The sequence below is a fragment of the Tiliqua scincoides genome, chromosome 7 (assembly GCF_035046505.1).
Source record: "Tiliqua scincoides isolate rTilSci1 chromosome 7, rTilSci1.hap2, whole genome shotgun sequence".
In the NCBI taxonomy this organism is placed as follows: Eukaryota; Metazoa; Chordata; class Lepidosauria; order Squamata; family Scincidae; genus Tiliqua; species Tiliqua scincoides.
The window spans coordinates 62,025,957-62,041,177 of NC_089827.1; the positions used below are offsets into that span (position 1 = coordinate 62,025,957).

General features: G+C 43.5%; 1 protein-coding gene across 1 annotated transcript in view; it reads left to right on the plus strand.

Annotated features, from left to right (window-relative positions):
* The window catches only part of LOC136657571 (sodium-coupled monocarboxylate transporter 1-like), a 66,690-nt gene that overhangs the window by 12,171 nt on the left and 39,298 nt on the right, over positions 1–15,221 (plus strand). The window contains exons 6-7 of the mRNA XM_066634489.1: positions 1,120–1,260; positions 12,121–12,250. Coding sequence (XP_066490586.1) covers positions 1,120–1,260; positions 12,121–12,250 — 271 coding nt within the window. The remainder of the gene's footprint in view (positions 1–1,119; positions 1,261–12,120; positions 12,251–15,221) is intronic.

The window sequence follows — 15,221 nt, forward strand, 5'->3', positions numbered from 1 at the left end:
AGATGGAACACTTTGTTGCAGATCCCTCTTGTATATTTTTTATTTGTAAGGCTAAATGCTGGTTGGGTTTATGCCTAAAGGTCAATAGTATATTATACATAAGCACCAACTTGCCTAGGCACTGACAGTGCTACTTTGTTTAGGATTACAATGATGTTATGAAAAACTTATATAATTTTTTTAAAAAGACTACGTGCTGTTCCAAATTTGTTGCTAGTGATCGTTAAATGAGTATGACTTTGCTTAGTGATGTTTGCCTGGGAAAAATAGGAAGAGTTGATTATTTCACATAAAGTGAACATGGAAGCCTTATAGATAAAAGAGGCATCAATTATTTGATTTTTCTCTGTAAATCGCTTTGTGAACTTTTTTTGTTGAAAAGTGGTATATAAATACTGTTGTTGTTGTTGTTTGTTGTTAATAATAATAATAATAAATAATAATAGAAATTTATAAATAAATTGATAAAATGAAATTTCTAACCAATTTGAGACACTTTGGACAAATTGGTAGAGAATATTCTCTTGGTGTTGGTAGAACAGTCGCCTCTGACTTGACTCCTCCCCCTGCTAGCAGATGGGGTTTGCAAACCAAAGATATACTGTAGTTGTCAGGGAGGAAAAAACCCCACCTTTGTCTTAGCAGCAGAAGGCAGGTTTCCTTGGGGCTGTGGTTAAGGGAAATAAGTAAAGTAGTCTGATCCACTCCTGTGTTAAGAGGTGGGAGTTTTAGAAATTGCTAGTGATGTCTTGCTTTGCTAATTTATCTTACAATATTTTTTTCAGTTTCCAGTTCATTTGCTGTTACTAGGTTTAACTGATGTGGCTGTAGTTATAGACTGATGCACTATTTGGCCATAGGATTATGAGAGAGATTTCCGTACTGCCTGTAGGATGACATGGGTCATTCAAGAGCTCCTAGTCCTGGATGATCATGATGATTACATACGATGCTAACTTTATTTTGTGGACCCTGTCTTCTACCAGGAGGTGTCACCCCGACTGCCCTACTTGCATTAAGAAAAATAGGAATGTATCTGTTAATTGGAAATTATATTTTCCCTTTTCTGATTTCATTGGCTCTTTGAAAAACACAGGTTTTTTTGTGTCTTCTTCATAGCTTTAACCCAAGCCCTTTTCAAAGACATACTTTCTGGACAATTGTTATTGGTGGCAGTTTCACTTGGCTTGGTGTATACGTAATAAATCAATCTCAAGTTCAGCGATGCCTTTCTTGCAGATCTCTAGGTCATGCTAAACTGTAAGTCCACGTATTATGAATTCATTAGTCCAACCTCATGATGTTCCTGTGCAGCACTGCGTTGTGCATGTTCTCCTGTATGTAAGAATGACTGATGTGTGCTTTGATTTAGACGTGCAGGCTTGTTTTCCAAGGATGGTCTTCATTCACATTGAACCTAATCCAGAAAGATAATCTGCACATGGAAAGCTGTTTCTTTTTGTATTAGAATGATTGTTTAGTACTTTGCCATTCTTTCATCCTGTTCTTTGCCATTCTATTCTTTTTTTCAACTTCTATGAACATTTTTTTCTCTAGTGTGTGTACATATTGTAGTGAATGAAATTGTTTGTCCTAACTGAAAAAAGTAAATGACAGATTGAGAAATTCATGCCGGACATTCATTTACTCCTAAAATGGGAGCCAGGAGCAAACCATGTATACCGTCAAAACCCATTTTCCAAGAGCAGAACATGGGACCCTGGATAGGACTGCGTCATAAGTTTGTCTTAACTTTGCCAGTTTATTCCATACTAGTGACTCGAAAACCTTTTACAAAGGGTGTATTTCTTTGAAGTGCTGGGCTTGCTGCAACTCAGTAAGTGGCTGGTAAAGTATGGTAAGGAATAGTATTTTCCTGTGTATTTTATTTTCTGAATATTTATGAGTGTGTTTAGGTATATGTAATTCATAAGCTTATGAATTTTACACATACAGGAAGTGTTCGTAGATGTATCTGTTGTGTACAGCATAGTTGTCCAGTGTACTGTGCACTGCTGGATATAGCAGCAGGTCTTTGAAAGCACCTTGCATCTATCTTTGCAGGGTTTCCCCATGTACCTCAAAACTGTTCAGTGGGCACAATGTTTCTGCTCCAGTGTTCATAGTCTCCTGCTGCTCCTGGAGTTCCATTGAGAAGCATTCACTTTCTATTTTGTGTCTGGTTACTTTAGGTACAATCCTAACTATCACGTAAAGCACGTTTGTGCCCCCTCGGCTTGTCGGCTTGGCCAGTGCAGGGACATACACTGGCCCATGGAGGCTGCATCCAGCCTCCATGCCACCCGGGGAGGGAAGGTTATGTTGGCCAAGCTTGTCCGACGCAGGGGTCTGGGAAGGGTGGGGAAGAGGCTGAAGAGAAGTGTTCTGTGGCGGGGGAAGGCTGGGCAAATGGTGTTCCAGGGGATGGGAGGTGGGGAGCGGCAGTTATGCTGGATCCTAACCCTATTTCCAGAGCAGCACAGAGTGGCTCAAAGCCGCTCTGTTCTCCTTGGACTTGCACCACCTCCTGAGGTGGTGCAAGTCTGAAGACAGCCATTGGGGCTGTGGTGGCTTATCCGGGGGTAAGGGGAAGAGTTTCCCCTTGCCTGCAGCTGAGCCACTTCTGGCCCCAGTCTTGCACTGGATACAGCGCAGGCCTCCTGGCCAGCCTGTTCCAGCCCAAGATAGGATTGTGCTATTAATTATGTAATAGGGGTTTTAGTAGTCAAGAACACTATCAAGCTCCTTTACAACATAGAGATGGTCAGCCCAATCCTATACTTGGTGCTGCTGCTGGGTGCATCAGTGCCAAAATGGCTACTGCTGTATCCAACAGCACTGCTGGAGGTCTCCTTGGGGAAGCGGACCTTGGTCCCATTCCTCCGAGGAAAGCCCAAAGCTCCATAATGGGGCTTCTCAAATCTGCACTGGCTATTTTGGCAGTGCATACTTGAGAACCTCTGTGTCGGGCTGAAAAGCCTAGAAAGGAGAATAGGATATGGTGGTCCCACCCCCTCTTGCCCTGATCTATCCCCCTGCTCTCCCCTCACCCCAGAATGCCTACCGTCCACCATGAAAGTCTTTATTGCTGCCTGGAGCTCTTTCCTTGCTTGGGGTGGCTTCCGTCTGGTGCTGGGCCCAGCACCAACTGATGCTGAGCTGCACGCTGGTACTCCCTCCTCTCTGGGTGTTGCGGACGTGCCTTTTGACACATTTGTGACACCGCAGCACTGGCACTGGAGGGCCATAGGATTAGGCCCCAAGTTAGTGTTTCTCAGTGAGTGTTGTGAGCCAATTTTAGGTTGATCCCCATTAATTTCAATGTGTATTTTATTTCTAATATATACTTGATATTAGACTAATATTAGATTAATTATATATTAGACTAATATTATATATTAATCACATGATATGTGACTGTATTTGGGGAAATGTTTCAGATATGTAGTTTTAATAGACTACTGTTTATATGTTTTTAACAATGATTAGTCAATGGGGCTTACTCCTGGGTAAGTCTGAATAAGATTGCAGCCTTTGTGATGTTTGGGGATTTTTAAAAAACAGATCAACGTCTGCTTGGGAGGGTTCTTAATTGATTGATTTGATTTGGTTTTGTTGTATGGGGGGCAGTAAAAATTATCCTGTTTGATGACATCACTTCCATCAGTGGCATAACATCCAAATTAATGATGTCACTTCCAATGGGTTCTGATACATTGTCATTTTTAAAATTGGGTCCCAGTACAAAAAAGTTTGAGTATTGCTGGATTAAATTATTTGGGTCCAGGCCAGCTAGCTATGACACAAGTCAAAAACTTCACTTTAGGTGGCAGTTTGGGGAGGCAGCACGTTGGCAGAGGATTCCCCATGCCTCCCTGCTGCTTCCTGCAGCCTGTCACATGCCTGGAGGCCAGCTTTGTCTTCTCCACTCTTGCTAATGCACAAGGGGGGAGAGGATAGAATTTATCTCACTACAGTTAGTACAGTGCTGTCATAATCACCGCAACTTGTGGTGTCTGTTGCAGGGAATGTCCAGCACATGGGTCAGAAGCAGCTTACCTCCCTCTTCTGATGAGTCTAGCGCTGCCACCTTACCCTTTACATTTAGTGACTGGAGGAGGCATACCCTTGGCAGTCATTCATGACTGTTGGATGAAATGGCAGTGATGAGTAGGCAGTGCTGGACTTGTAGAAGGAAGTATGCGCTCTCCATGCTTCTCACATACTCCTTGAGTGTGTAAGATGAGGTTGCCAGGTGGATTCTGCTGGTGTGCACCATCGATGGCAAGTTATTGGGAAGTGCATGTTGTGTATACATGTGCTTGGTTGTGTGCATGCCTGACAGGGATGAATAGTGGAGTTGGGGAAGAATTGAATTGAGAGGTGGATTCAGGCTGTAGTTTGGCACAGACTGTGCCTGAAAGTATTCTTGATATTAAATTTTCTTGTTTGTTTATTTGCATATTTAAAAATGTATAATCATAAACTTTCAGGGTAGCATACATTTAAAATTTAGTCTTCTATTTCCACAAAGGAGGCTCCTTTTTGGAAACTTCAGTGTGGTACTGCAGTGTTTGTAATATATGTTAGATGTGGTTAGATGTTCATTAAATATTATATATGGCTATTTTACCTATGTAATATGATGATCCATTAGTATGTATATCTTTTTAATTTGAGTTCCAGTTCTTTGTGATGACCTATGGTTGTAATAAATCAGCTGACTGAAATATAGTACCAGAATTCATCATCATCATCATTGTACAGAGAGGGAGAGGGAGTCCTAGAGCAGATAGCAAATCTAGAAACTACATCAGATTCCAGCCAAGCAACTTTAGAGGCTGTACCCCAGTTTAGCTAACTCTAAATAAATTATCAGGTCTCTTCCAAATTCAGAATGACAAATTGCTTTTCTTACTTGCACATGTTCCTGTAGAGAATGCATCAGACCCAAGTCCCTGTGGTTAGATTTGGCCATGCAGGAGAAACATCTCTTGGCCATTAATTCCCGCTGAAAGAATTTCATTCAGTTATCTTGGATGACTGGCAGCTATCTTCATAACAAAGGATTGTCTCTGGCAATTCCTAACAATATATAATATTTGTCCAATATATGCTCACTCCACTGTGGTTTCTTCAGTTCTATTATGCCTTCCTAACTTCCATATCAGACACAAACCCCTAAGGCAGGGCTCGGCAACCTGCGGCTCTAGAGCCGCATGTGGCTCTTTCAGCTGTCTACTGCGGCTCCTCCAGGTGAAAGTGGCAAAGAGTGTGACAGGAGGCACCTGTGTTGGGAGTGCAGGCTGCTTCCCTCCGCCCCCTGAGCTCACTGCCCTCCTCTCCCTTCACCCCCACCTGCCCCGCATTGGTTTCCCTTTTCAATTTTGCCCGCTCTGCAGGCTTAAGCTCCCTGTTTTTCCCTTCCCCAACTCTCCAGCAGGCTCAGCCAATCAGCATCCAGCAGGCTCCTGCTTTTTCTGTTGGAATGGCAGAGGGCCCTTCACTGGCTGACCACCAGCCAATCCTGAGCTGCCTTCCTCCTCAGCCATTGCGAGCCCTTGCAGCCCGCCTTTCCCTGAGCAGGTCCCCACTCAGTGCAAGGAGAGGCTTTTCCTCCACAGTAGAGGAGACATCCTGTGTGTCTACTCAGTAGTAAGCCCCATTACAGCAGATGAAGCTTACTCCCAGGAAAGGGTGCCTGGGATGGCAGCCTTGAAGCCTGCTCAAGGCCAAGCGCAAGGACGGGTGAGTGGGAGCCCTCGAAGGTCTGTTCCAGAGTAAGCCCCGATGTAGCCCCTGGGCTACTCCCAGGAAGGTGTGGAGGGCTGTATCCTCAGCCTCCTCCTGTGCAGGTCTACTCACAAGTAAGCCCCGCTGTAGTCACGAAGTAAATAAATAAGTAATCTTCAACGAAGTAAATAAATAAGTAATCTTCAACAAAGGAAAAAGTCTACTTTCATTTTCCCAGCAAAAAGCCTTGATTTAAGCCTGGTCATTGCTACTTTCGGTTTCTCAGCAAGAGGCTTGAATTTTTTTGGGGTTATTTAAAGGCATACTAACCTAATTTGAGTGTGTTGATTTGACTGACTTTTTTTGGATATAAAAATTGGAAAGTAGCCCTGGATACAAAACTGGAAAGTAGCCCTGCAGGAAGTGGTTCAAGTTGGTGTTGATAAAAATGGCTTTTGAAAATTTAAAAGATGTTCATGAAAGCCAGGCCTTGTTGGTGGATTTCGTGATGGATTTTAGAAGAGAAATGGAGCAACAGGTCAGAGAACTGTCTGAACAAATTGGGCAAATAAGCTCCTCCCTTGTAAACTCACAGGAACAGATTATAAACAATAGAGAAGAAAAAAGAATGGATCAGATGTCAGGTGAAGTTAAAGAAGTGGAGTATTTTGAAATGGGACATGAGACGGAAGAAGCAATTGTCATACTAACTAAGAACATTAAGGAAGAAAAAAGAGGAAATGTTCAGAGAGCAAGCTGTCTCAAGAAGAGGAAGAATTTATGGATTGAATTCAAGAATAACAGAATGAAAAAGAAGAAAGAAAAACGGAGGGGGGCCAAGAAATTCAACAGACTTAAGAAGAAAAAGAAGTGGAAGAACCAGTTGGAGGACTAAGAGGGAACACCAGTAAGATAGAGTACAAAGTAAGCAATAAGAAGAAGGTCAAAATGGTTGAACAATAAGTAGAATTTATTTTTTTAATCATATTAAATCAAAATAGATGTAAATGAAAATTCGAAATATAAACATTGCGGAAATTAAGTGGTATTAAGATAAATATTTTATTAATTATATTAAATTAAAGTGGATGAAAATGGAATTTGGAATATAAGTATTGTGAAAATTAAAGTGGTAAACATATGAAATAAATTAGATGGAATTGTAAATTTGGAATATAAGTATTGTGTAAACTAAAGTGGTATTAAGATAAATAAAGGGGTTATTTTTTTAAAAGAGGAGGTAAATAAAATAAATTATAGATGTCAATTTATTTTGGAGAAAATATTAAACCTGTATTTTGGGTTAATAAATATGTGGTGGATAAGCGAAGTATAATACCATTGTAATTGGAGATATTTGTTTTTAGATGTGATATTAGAAATTAAGAATTAGATAAGAGATTTTATTTTAGAGGTTAGTTTATTGGTAAGAAGAGTCTATAAGTAAAAATTGGAAGCCTGTTTTGATTGGATAGTTATGGAAAATGATATATAATATGCTATAAGAGATATTGAAGGGGGTAATACCATTGTAATCGGAGACTTCTTTTTTAGATGTGATTTAGAAATTAAGAATTAGATAAGAAAGATTTTATTTTAGAGACTAGTTTAGTGGTAAGAAGAGTGTATAAGTAAAAATTTGAAGTTTTTTTTATGATGGGATAGATAAGGTTAGAAGAAAAATATGGAATGTTAAAGTATAAACCAGTTGGGTTAATGAATATGATAATTTTTGTATTGATGAATAATTTCGTTTGGATTAATGTTTGTGGTAATCGATGGCCACCACCCTTGTGTGTAACCTATGTAGTCCTAGCCCTAAGTCTATCCAATTTTCCTTACCTGTATCTGTAATAATAGATTCCGATGCATTCTCCGACGCATTCTCAGCATCACCTGGCAGGACAAAGTTCCAAACAACACAGTCCTGGAACGTGCTGGAATCCCTAGCATGTACGCACTGCTGAAACAGAGATGCCTGCGTTGGCTCGGTCATGTCGTGAGAATGGATGATGGCCAGATCCCAAAGGATCTCCTCTATGGAGAACTCGTGCAAGGAAAGCACCCTACAGGTAGACCACAGCTGCGATACAAGGACATCTGCAAGAGGGATCTGAAGGCCTTAGGAGTGGACCTCAACAGCTGGGAAACCCTGGCCTCTGAGCGGCCCGCTTGGAGGCAGGCTGTGCAGCATGGCCTTTCCCAGTTTGAAGAGACACTTGGCCAACAGTCTGAGGCTAAGGGGCAAAGAAGGAAGGCCCATCGCCAGGGAGACAGACCAGAGACAGACTGCACTTGCTCCCAGTGTGGAAGGGATTGTCACTCCCGAATTGGCCTTTTCAGCCACACTAGATGCTGTTCCAGAACCACCTTTCAGAGCGCGATACCATAGTCTTTCGAGACTGAAGGTTGCCAACATGATCTGTAATAAATAAATAAAGTATTGTAAAATAAATAAATAAATCCTCCAAAGGTGACCCTGGCCCTCTGTTGGTACTGAACAACATTGAGCGCCTGCCTGTGTTGATCAGCGCTTCTTCGGTGACTACATTTTCTCTGGAATATAGCTCAGAGTAGTACTGCACCCAGTGTTCCATCTGCTGTGTCCGATCCTGGATGACCTCGCCTGTGGCAGACGTCAGAGGGCAATTTTCTTCTGCATTGGACCTAGGGCCTGCTTGATACCGTCATACATCCCCTTGATGTTGCCCGTGTCAGCTGCTATCTGTATCTGGGAGCAGAGCTGGAGCCAATAGTCGTTAGCACATCTCCTGGCAATCTGCTGGACTTTGCTGCGAGCAGCTTGGAGGACCTGCAGGTTGCGCTCACTGGGACAGGCCTTGTATGCTGCTTGAGCTCTCCTCTTTTCTTCAATGACTGGTGTCAACTCCTCAGAGTGGGCTTCAAACCAGTCTGCCGTCTTGTTGGTCTTCTTGCCAAATATGGACAAGGCGTTGTTGTAAACGGCATTCTTGAAATGTTCCCATCTGTTGGATGCATTTGCATCGACCGGGCCTGGAAGAGATTCCTCAAGCGCTCGTGCAAATTCCTCCACTTTTGTCTGATCCCAGGTCTTGCTGGTATCAATGCGAGGTCTTCCTTCCTTTTTCATGTGGTACAGTCACTTTGTTTGCAGTTTCACTCTGCTGCACACCAGGGAGTGGTCGGTGTCGCAGGCAGCACCCTGATAGCTGCTTGTGATCTTGATGCTGGGAAGGTTGGAGCGTCTGGTGAGAATCAGGTCGAGCTGGTGCCAGTGCTTTGATCTTGGGTGTCTCCAGGAGACTCTATGTTGGGGCTTCGTGTTGAAGAATGTGTTGCTGACACAGAGACCATGAAGACAGCAAAACTCTAGCAGGCGTTGGCAATTTTCGTTCATCTTCCCAGTGCCGAACTGACCCAAGCAAGTGGGCCACGAACTGTTATCAGCACCAACTCTAGCATTGAAATCGCCGAGGATGAACAATGGCTCTTTTACTGGGATCTTCTTGATAGTGGTGGCCAGGTCATCATAGAATTTGTCTTTGGCTTCTGCTGGAGACGACAGAGTCGGTGCATAAGCACTGATGAGAGTGACAGGTCCTGCTGATGACTGGAGCTGCAGGGACAAAATTCTTTCACTTCCCACAGTAGGTGGGATGATGGATTTCAGCAGGGTATTTCTGACCGCAAAGCCAACACCATGTTCCCTGGTTTCGTTTGGTGGTTTTCCCTGCCATAAAAATGAGAAATTTCTCTCCTTGACAGATCCGGAATCTGGCAGCCTAGTCTCTTGAAGGGCGACAATGTCCATCTGCAGTCTGCTCAGCTCCATGTCGATGACAGCTGTTTTGCGTGCGTCGTCTATTTTTTGCAGGGAAATAGTCTCCAATGCCTTTTAAAGGCATAAAAGGGTCACTTGCAGTTGTAGTCTGAAAATTAGAACTTGCTTTTTTTTTTTAACCTCTAGAAGGTATTCTGAAGCTCATAGAGGCCGCAGGCAGACGTGCACAGCCTCTGCAGGCTTTAGAAAGCCCTCTGGAGGCAACTGGTCACCTTTGCAGGGTTCAGGTTCAGCCAAGGCTGGCTCAGCACTGGTCTGGAGGACCCTCATTGAGCCAAATCCGTGGATAAAAAATTCACAGGTATGTAGGCTGAACCTATATTACCTGATTTCCCAGGCCAGGTGAATTATTGGCACTTGTGTAAATGTGTCACTAGAAACAACTGAAGTTTCTTCCTGTTTGACTTGCAAGTGGTGCAGGGAGCCAGTGTTTTATCCACTGGTCCTAGTTTGAGCTGCACAGCACCTGGTATTTACATTCTTCACTGTGGCATGGATTTGATTTTTGTGAAAATTCTGTGCTTTAAATATTGGATCAGAAATATGTGTCATTTGACTTTGCATCTTTAATGTAACTTTGATTTCCTTTTTGAAATTACTTGCTCTTTATTTTAAAAGATTTATAGCCTGTCTCATTCTCAAAAAGATTTGAGGCATCTAACATATTTTAAAAAACAATAATTTTGTATAAAGCCATTATTAATACAATAAAACATTAAACAAAATAAAAAGTTGATAAGAACAAATCAATTGTGACGTAAGAGCAAAACCAGAAGACTAAACATAATCTGGGAAAACCTCAGTGAATAAGTAAGTCTTGAGAGAGTGACAAAATGAAAACAGGGAGAGAATTCAGCAAACCTCCTGGAGGAGTGAGTTCCATAGAGGGCAGGACCACCACCAAGAAAGCCCTCCTTTTTGTTCTTTCTGATCTCACCTTGGACAAACATGGGTCCCATAAGGCCCCCCCCCAACAGATATTCAGGTACTGGTAGGTTCATTTGGGGGATGCTGGTCTTTCAGGAATTCCAATCCAAGTCATTTAGGATTTTAAGCAGAGGCGCATGCTGGCAACAGGCCCCCCAATCTGAGTGTCTGTAGGCTACAATCCCCGCTTACTTTCCTGGGAGTAAGCCCCACTCATTGTAATGGGACCTATTTCTGAGCAGGCTTTGCCTTCCTATTTGTAAGCCCCAATCTGAGCATCTAGAGGCTGCAATCCCCACCTACTTTCCTGGGAGTAACTCTGGGAGTAAGTATATATATAAAATGTGTATATATAATGTGTATAATACATACATACATACAGTCTGTGTGTGTGTGTGTGTGTGTGTATAATGTGTATAATATACACATATATATAATGTGTATATTATAGAGGCATAAGGTGTAATGGAAGATCAGAAGATCATCAGGTGGATGATGTGGTGTTGACAGTGATCCAGTGATCACTGGACAGTGATCCAATGTTTTGACAGATGTTTGACAGCTCTGGGAAGGGCAGGGCTGTCCCCACAGCTGTAATCAATCAAGGCCAGTAGAGACTTGGTTGGACACCCGAGCTTCATTTGAACTTGATGGGACTTTGTGAATGGACATGGACTGAAGGGATGGCTCACCTGAGCCTAATTTGGATTTAACAAGGGACATACAAGGATAAAGGCAGCTTCTGAAGGAGCAAGGCTACCTGACCAAGAGCTACCCTGACCCAGAGGAAACCTGATGAGACAGAGCTACCTGACCCAGACCTATGGGAAAAGGGGACTGCCAGGACTCTGCTGGAGGACACAGAAGATAGGATTGCCAGGACCCTGCTGGAAGAGACACTCTGCTGCAGAGGACACTGCTGGAGAGGAGGGACTCTGCTGCAGAAGTCTGGATTGGGAAGACTGGACTGTGCTTTGGAGACTGGATTGAACTTGGACTGGAGGTTTCAGGCCTTTACCCACTGAGTTAAGTGGAGTTTTGGGGAGGGAAAGCCACTGGACAAGAGGACTTGCAGGGAGTGTGTGTGTTTGGAGCAATAAATTCTTGTTAATTGCTCAACTGATAAGGAGTTCTGCATTTCTTTGCACACCACAGCTGTTCTTGGAAAAGGAAGGTGTTAATTAGCCAAAAGTGGGCATTAGAAGGGAGTTGGAATATTCGGACGGGACAAATTGGCGTAGTCGGCAGCGTAGGGAAAATTGGATAGGACAGCGCAGAAAAGGGCAACAGCAACAGGAGCCCTGATCAAAGCGCCTGGAGGCTGCAATCCCTGCCTACTTTCCTTGGAGTAAGCCTCACTCATTGCCTTCACATTTTTTCAGGGTGTGTGTGGGTGGTTTGGCAGTAAAGCTAATTAGGCTATCTCAGGTGAGGGTAGTATATGTGGTTGGTCGTTAGGTGGAACTTTGCTAAGCGGCACACACCTGTATTTACAAAACTGTTTACTTTGGGTGCTTAACATGCAAAGATGATAGTACGTAACATGCCTTAATGCTTAATATTGGCAATGTTCTTCAGTCACTGCATCATGAAATAAAATTTCTTCAATGTTTGTAATTTTTCTAATTTTTTTGCAGAGCTTTGTATATAAATCTTTTGGGACTCTGGCTAACTCTCTGTTGTGCAACACTGAGTGGACTCGCAATGTACTCTATGTTTAAGGATTGCGATCCATGGACAGCAAAGAAGGTGACGGCCCCAGATCAGGTTTAGTATAGTGACAAGTGAACTCGTTAAATAACTCGTCATTGAAGGGCTCTTGTGGGCTTCATGTGCCCTTGACTGAAGTTTGAAACCTGCAGCTAGAGCAGTGGTTCCCAAACTATTTAACACTGGGAACTACCCTTTAAATGACTCTCTAATGCAGCCATTTTCAACCACTGTGCTGTGGCACACTGGTGTGTTGCAAATGGTCTGCAGGTGTCTCATGGGAATTTGGGAAAGGGTCATTTATTAGTAGAGCTATTGGGGGATGTGAGCCCCCCACAAACAGCATGGTGTGCCTTCTCAGTTGTCAAAAAACTAATGGTGTGCCTTGACAATTTTAGAACCTTGTCAGTGTGCCATGAGATGAAAAAAGATTGAAAATCACTGCTCTAATGGAACCCATCTAGCTTTACGAGACTAAACAAAAACGTTTCACTTTACCAGCCATCCAAGCCTCTGTTTTTATCTGCTTTATAGTAGGGGTGGAACTGCTTTCTGAAGCATTTGTTGAGATTGATGTTCATTGGATTAAGACCAATCTGATGGCCTTGCGTTCCCCTTCACCTGGCGTTTGATAGAAGCAGAGGCATGTTTGCTGACTCATGAGTAAACACTCACGTGCAGCTCAGTTTCACTTTCCTTAGGGCTCAATATATTTTCTTGGTCAGCTATCAGCTTGTCAGTTTCAGGACCCACCACCAATCAGGCCGTGACCTACTGGTGGATCCTAACCCAGTGTTTGGGAAACTAGAGTGATTCTACTGCCTTTTGTGCTGGGTGGCAAGTCATAATGGCATCAGGACCAGAATTGGAGGAGAGAAGGTTGACATGGCAGGAATAAGAGTATGTTCTAGGAATTTGGAGGCAAAGGGTAGGAAGGAGACCAGGATAGAGGTAAGAGATGATTTTGGTGAATAGGGGAGATGGTAGCATGCTTGAATGCTGCAGGAAGAAGCTGAGAGACAAGTTGATGATGTGTAGAAGAGAAATGATTGCAGGGGAAATGGCAACCAGGAGGGAATGAGAGGGAATGAGTTTAAGGGGGCAAGTGGAGGAATTTGCCAAAGCCAACAGAGTAGTAATTTTCTCAGGAAAAACAAGGGAAAGATAAAAGAGTGGAGAATGAGGGAGGAATGGAAGGGGGCAAAGGATGAGAGATTGGAATGGATCATCTCCATTTGGAACTAAAGGAGAAGACAAATCTTAGGCAGGGAGTGAGGAGGGGAGTGTTATGGGGAAGGCCTTAGCGGATCAAAGATAACGGAGGCACCAAGTACTGCTAGATTTGGTGTGGATTAGGGAAGCTAAGCAGGGTCAGGCCTGGTTAGTACTTGGATGGGAGACCACGTGGGAATACTGGGTGCTGTAGGCTTATACCATAGTCTTTCGAGACTGAAGGTTGCCAACCGATGGGGGAAAAATGAGGAGGGGATAAATTCATAGTGAGTATAGTCACACAGCTCTTTTGTTCTCCTTGAGATACATTGTTGAAATGAAAGCATGAGCAAAAATACTGAATGAAGGGAGTGGAGTAAATCGGTTGTGTGGTAAGTGAGAAAAGCAAGTCATTTGTCGAGGACAGAATGAACAATGAAAAGGGCAGAGTCCAAGGAAGATGCAGAGATGGCCAAGGGGAGGACAGTGCTTCAGAGAAAGTCAATCAATGGCCTACAGCAGGGATCTTCAAATATCCAGAGGACTGCATAAATTTCTGGCACAGTGTTGAGGGCTGGAAAAAAAATTGAAGTGAAATAAATACATCAGGATTTCTCCAAGCACCAACACACACCACAGAAATAAAACACACACTCGAATAGACCCCCATTCCCCCACCTCCCTGGCCCTCTAAACACACTCTGGACACGACTGGAGCACAGCTCAGGTCATGTTCGGTTGAGTGGGCCAGAGGCTGTCAGTGTACCAGAGACTGGCTGCTGGCCTGATAGAGACTTGCTATGGGCCACATCTGGCTCCTGGGCCGGGGTTTGGAGACCTCCTGGCCTACAGGTGACAAAGGATAATGATGCAGTGTGCATCTGAAGGGGCTCTGAAGGAGAGAAGGTGGTGATCAGACAGAGGGAATTCCACAGCTGAAGGGTTGGAGATGTTGCAGTTCTTGGCAAAGACAATGAAGTGGCCATGATGGTGCATGGGAAAGTCTGTTCAGAGCTGGAGGTCAGAGGAGGCAAATGACAGGAAAGAGGAAGTAGCTGAGTCTTAAGGATCATCAACAGAAATGTTGAAGTCACCAAAGAGCAAGGTAGCGGTACTGTTGAAAAGGAAAAGCAGAAGTTAGGGTCAGAAATGAATGTTGAGAGTAGCCCAGGAGGAGGATGTAAGAACGGGAGTACAGTGATGCAGAAAGGAGTCACTTCACAGGTAGAGAACTATTGTGAAGAAAGGGTGGGCTGTGGCAGGAGCTGATAAATGTAGAGAGGAAGTCCAGCACTACCACCATGGTTTTCAGGGTGACTTGTATGAGAAAATTAGAGACCTCCAAAGGAAAGAGCAGCAATGGTAGCAGCGTCAGAGGTAAGGGAGAGCCAGGTTTTGATGGGGGGATAACTCATTGACAGTTGAGAGGAACAACTCATGAACAGTGGCAGCTTTCTAGACATGGGAGTAACAACCAGATTTGAGGAGAGAGGGCAGGAAGGTGCCATGATGCTAGAAGCAAGTCAGAAAAAAACCCAGGGTGGAACAATAAAACTGGATCTGTTGAGCAGAGGTAGGATAGCTTGGGATACCAGATACCAGAAGGTATTACCCAAGAGCTAGGGATTTGCCACTGCTGTTTCTGTCCTGATAACTTTCCAGATTGGTTCCTGTAGTGCTCCTTCAGCAGGGCTATTTTTAACAATCAGTCAGAATCTGCTTATGGTACAAAATGGTACAGTTTGTCTTCTGATGGAAATTGGCAGCAGTGAACATATTGCATCTGTTCTTTCTCAGTTGTGCTTGCTAGCTTTGG